Source organism: Diaphorina citri, unplaced genomic scaffold (assembly GCF_000475195.1).
Source record: "Diaphorina citri unplaced genomic scaffold, Diaci psyllid genome assembly version 1.1 scaffold563, whole genome shotgun sequence".
Taxonomy (NCBI): Eukaryota; Metazoa; Arthropoda; class Insecta; order Hemiptera; family Psyllidae; genus Diaphorina; species Diaphorina citri.
The window spans coordinates 50,982-56,373 of NW_007377997.1; the positions used below are offsets into that span (position 1 = coordinate 50,982).

Here is a 5,392-nt window from a genome sequence, read left to right on the forward strand (position 1 = left end):
GGATTCAGGATTCAGTATTTTTTTGTCATGATCTCTATCTAAACAGTGATTTTTGTGTGGCTTGTTTATTTTTGTAAAATATTTTTTTTTTCTTTTTTGCAAGTATAAGGTAGATTAGATTATAACTACTTACCTGTTTTCATTTTATTTTTTAAATAACTTTATTGGTCGTAAAAAAATAAAAATAAATACCTACCCAATTTTTGATTTTGAATGAATTTTACTTTTTCTATACCTACCTACATATTATTTTACAAATTTGTGAACTAAATATTGGTGAGCTTGATTGTTTTAGATTAGTCATTAGTCAGCTGTCTGTTTATTAATATTATTTTTTCCACATTAAAAATTGGTCTGATGTCATATTTGCCACAGATTTTTTTTTTATTATTATTATTTTATTATTATTCGCCGGTCAATGGTCGGTGTTGTCTCAGTCAATATTCTGACAATTCTGTATTGGATATATGTTTTATATGTGTGTCAATATTAGATGGGTATTATTATATTAGTATTTGTTGCATTTTACAGCTGTTGATGCCGGTTGGGTAATGTTAACAAACCTTTTCATAAGGCGAATAAGTGTATTGCCTATAAAACCTTCGTTGTAGGTCATGATTGTATACGAATTAGGAATAAATTGTATAGGAAGAATAAAGCCAGTAGGCTTACATACCTGGTTAGGTATTGCTAATAGTACTTAATCATTAATTAGTCATACAATACCTACCACTGTTAGAAACAGATGTGTCCAGAACTAATTATGGAAAAGGGAAATAACCTTGAGGACAGGTTTGTTTACTAATTACAGTTATTATTATTATGAGGAGAGGCCATGTTGCCAGATTGTGAAAGATAAATAGAAAGTAACTCTGGTAGTTCATATTTGATAACTCCATGGGTAGTTCACAAAAAGGCACAACATGGAAATCACTTCTTCAGTTGTTTAAAAATAGACAAAATTGTGAACTCAGTACTTTAGTGAACTGTAGAACTCATTATAATTTAAAAATTGATAAATTTTATTAATATATTATGGCAAAAGAAAATCAGGAATAGATACTGGGGAAATAGAGCTTTGGCAACACTGGGGTATTTTACTATTACATCCTCTTTGCATCCCGTTTCTACCTAGCTACACGAAGTCTATGATACTATCATATTATTCAGGTAGTATCCGTAGACTTGCCGTTCCGACCATACTTAGTAAGGATTAGGTAGTTGTTTGCCAACATGCCCTTGCATAATGTTAAGCTAATGGTGATATCATAAGCTAATGGAGATATCATATTGCATTATGGACTGTGAACGCCAGGGTAATCCCAGCAGATGAAATTTTGCACAGAACAGTAAACCTCTTGCGTATTATTGTACTAGGGTTACTTTTTGTGTGGTATTCTAAGTGATCTTCTTGCGGACGTCAATATAGGTATGTTGAAAACAACAATATTTAGTACCTATTTTCCTTTAGTGCGGATAACTGCCAAAGTGCCAACCTAATCGGACAGAAATTTTTCAAATACAAAAAGGCATCTACAAAGAGGCACTTACAACTTTTTATAATAAATTAGAGAGGAAATATTTTATTAATCTTTTACAATTATTAAAATCCAATTTTTCTATCTCGGCGCAGCGGGGTTATTCTGAAGGGTTTAAAATAAATGACTCTCAAGAATTCCAATGCAAATGACACATATTGATTGAGACAAACTTTGATAACGAGTAGAATAATAATTATCATTACTAACTTTACTCTCCGTCTATTTGTCTTTACCAGCTAACGTCATTTATAATCTAAAATTATCTCGAACTAAACGAGTGTTTGAAAACAATGAGAACTCAAAAAGTGACGTGAAATTATTACGAACTAATAAATTCTGAACTTTCCTCCAAGTACAAGTTTGTAAAGTTCAAGGAAAAATTTCACTCCCTCTCCCTGTGAAAGCCAGTAAACATGTCAGTGAAAAAGAGGGATTCTCCCAAGACTATCAGTAGCTCCAGGAAGAAACAGCAGAAGCGATCTCGCCGGCAAGTTGCCTGTAACTTAAAATTTCACTCCCTCTCCCTGTGAAAGCTAGTAAACATGCCAGTGAAAAAGAGGGATTCTCCCAAGACTATCAGTAGCTCCAGGAAGAAACAGCAGAAGCGATCTCGCCGGCAAGTTGCCTGTAACTTGTTGACCATGTTCCTCACATTCGTCAGAAGTTTGGTCGACTGGTGTATTGACTTTGTGTTCTCTTTCATATACGAGGAACAGAAGTTTGCTCTACCTCCAGTTGAAAATGAACTTCTACTGCAAAGTGCCACCACAGTTGCTACGAAAATCAAAAACAAAGCAATCTCTTGTGAAGAAGTGGTCAAAATTTTCATCCACAGAATTGATTGCAAAGTGCCACCACAGTTGCTACGAAAATCAAAAACAAAGCAATCTCTTGTGAAGAAGTGGTCAAAATTTTCATCCACAGAATCGAACAGGTAAACAGTAAGATCAACTCTGTCGTTGACAACCGATTCTCCGAGGCTCTTGAAGAAGCCAAGCTCCTCGATAAACAAATAGCTCTTGACGAGATTGACTTCAGTCAAAAGCCGTTTTTGGGTGTGCCTTTTACGTCCAAAAATAGTACGGCTTCAAAAGGATTGAATTTCTCGATTGGACTTTTGAAAAGGAAGGATGTAAAAGGAACTGAGGATGCCTACATTGTGGAACGTCTCAAATCTGCAGGGGCAATCCTCCTGGGGGTCACTAACGTTCCCGAGCTTTGTTTGTGGAGTGAAACGAGAAACATGGTGTTTGGTCAGACAAATAATCCGTACAACTTGTCCAGGACAGTAGGCGGGTCTTCGGGAGGAGAATCAGCTATTGTGAGTGCGTGTGGGTCTCCCCTAGGCTTGGGTACAGATATTGGAGGCTCCTGTCGCATGCCAGGTTTCTACTGCGGTGTATATGGCTACAAGTTGACAACTGGTTTTATCAACACCAAAGGCATGGGCTTCCGGAGTGGCAAAGAAGCAAGGACAATGGTATCTGCTGGTCCCATTGTGAAACATGCAGAGGACATCTTGCCGTTCATAAAATGTCTGGTTATCCCTGAGAAACTTCATCAGCTCAAACTAGACCGCACGCATGACCTCAAACAACTGAAGGTATTCTACGTCGAACAACCAGGAGATTTGAAAGTATCTCCTGTGAGCGGAGAAATGATAGGCGCAATCAGGAAGTGTGTTCGTGCACTGGACGAAATTACAGAAGTCTCGGCTGAGAAACTGGAGAACATCAAACAGTTTAAGAAGAGTTATGCACTGTGGAGGTATTGGATGACGAAAGAACCTGGGAACTTTGCTCGAGATCTTGTCAACCAGGAAGGGGAAGCATCTTGGTGGAGGGAGACGATTAAAATCTTCCTGGGAATGTCTGATCACACCCTCCCCGCCATTATGAAGCTGATAGACATGCATCTGCCTCTGCCTAAAGACGACTGGGCGCAAGAGCAGACAGACAAGTTGCGAAAGAAGCTGACAGATGTTCTGGCTGATGATGGCGTGTTGATTTTCCCGTCATGTCCTTGTCCTGCTACATACCACTATACGACATTCTTCCGTCCATATAATTTCGCTTACTGGGCTATCTTCAACGTGCTAGGTTTCCCAGTGGTGAATGTTCCAGTGGGTCTGAGTAAGGACGGTCTCCCATTGGGGGTCCAGATTGTGGCGGGGAATAACAATGATAAGTTATGTATAGACGTTGCCAACTATTTGGAAAAGCAATCTGTGATAGGATGGAAACCTCCGTTCAATCTACAATAGACTTCGCTTACTGGGCTATCTTCAACGTGCTAGGGTTCCCAGTGGTGAATGTTCCAGTGGGTCTGAGTAAGGATGGTCTCCCATTGGGGGTCCAGATTGTGGCAACGACCAACAATGATAAGTTATGTATAGACGTTGCCAACTATTTGGAAAAGCAATCTGTGATAGGATGGAAACCTCCGTTCAATCTACAGTAGACTTGGGACTGACAGTAACTAATCTCTCTTCTTTTTTATCTCACCAGAGTAACGTAATGAATCTAAACTAAACTAAGTATGTAATCTGATCACTGTTACAGTAGACTTGGGACTGACACACTGACAGTAACTAATCTCTCTTCTTTTTTATCTCACCAGAGTAACGTAATGAATCTAAACTAAACTAAGTATGTAATCTGATCACTGATCAACAATGTGTAAAAGCAATGTTGATACTGTCATGTCATTCCTGCCAGGGGATAATTTTAAACCAAGGGGGTTCTCAACACTTTCCTACTACCCGGAGAGAGTATGGGGACCTACTCTCTGGCAACCTGGTTTCCAAACACCCTATATGTTGAATATGAATCACATATTTGTGATATCTACTTGTAATATTTTATACCTACATTTTATACATTTACATGTAAGACATTAAACAGAATCTGTTATTGCACGAATATTTCAAATGTAAATCAAAATCCATTGTTTATACATCATTTATTATTTGATATTTTCATGTAAGACATTAAACAGAATCTGTTATTGCACGAATATTTCAAATGTAAATCAAAATCCATTGTTTATACATCATTTATTATTTGATTCTCACGGGATATTTATACCTTTTCAGGGATTTTTCGGCTCTGCCTAGGGTACACTGAAGGGACCCATATTCCCATTGCTTCTCACTGGAGGCTAGTGTTGTTGTAATCAATATGTGCCTACCTCATGTTTTTCTTTTAAAGGTTAGTAAATGTTTTTGATTCGTACACAGGTTTTTGATTTGTACCTAATACACATTAGGTCAAAACTTTTACTTTTTTTCTAATTAGCCTCCTTAACCTTTTGGTAGGTCGTTTACGCCGTACTTTTACACAGGGCAAAATGTAAACCAGTGGTTCCCAACCTTTTTTAGACAAATACCCCTTTTTAAGCTCATGCTGTTGCTGCGTGTACTGCCTGGCGCTGTTTGGGCCTTTCGGCTCCTCCTGTCCTGGCCCTTCGCAACACCTTACTACTAGTATGGTGATGGACTGTCAGCAAAAAGGAGTGCCCTATATTACAATACCAAACGCGTGCGCAGAAAAATCTAAGTTAACAACAGAAAATTCTTACGAAAATGAAGTATACATATGGCATCACAAAACATCCATGGGATGAAGTTTTACAGTATCATATCCTAGTGTCGACTTACTTTACCATGAATGAACGTGCTCACAACGAGCATAGGGAGTACTTCGCGATCAAGAGGAGGTTTAGGTTTTGTAGAATAGATGTCAAAAGCTGTACCGCTCGCCCCCGCCCCCCATTACCGATTTAAAAACTCGAATTTTTCCCCATAAACCAGATTTTTTCCGTAACCAACTTGGTAGACCAAAGTTTGTAAA

General features: G+C 38.2%; 1 protein-coding gene across 1 annotated transcript; it reads left to right on the forward strand.

Annotated features, from left to right (window-relative positions):
• Nucleotides 1–200: 200 nt before the first annotated feature.
• Nucleotides 201–4,461, forward strand: LOC103510134 (fatty-acid amide hydrolase 2-A). Its single transcript, XM_026824271.1, has 5 exons — nt 201–276; nt 1,778–1,922; nt 2,052–2,389; nt 2,476–3,795; nt 4,097–4,461. The coding sequence occupies exons 3-5, from the start codon at nt 2,084–2,086 to the stop codon at nt 4,103–4,105; spliced, it is 1,635 nt and encodes a 544-aa protein (XP_026680072.1). The 5' UTR covers nt 201–276; nt 1,778–1,922; nt 2,052–2,083; the 3' UTR covers nt 4,106–4,461.
• The last annotated feature ends 931 nt before the right edge of the window (nt 4,462–5,392 follow it).

Excerpts from the sequence above, each read along its gene's own strand:
- LOC103510134 (XM_026824271.1), top strand. The coding sequence starts at position 2,084 with ATGCCAGTGAAAAAGAGGGATTCTCCCAAGACTATCAGTAGCTCCAGG. Across the intron at positions 2,390-2,475 it reads TCCACAGAATTGATTGCAAA|GTAAACAGTAAGATCAACTC; the intron begins GTGCCACCACAG and ends AGAATCGAACAG.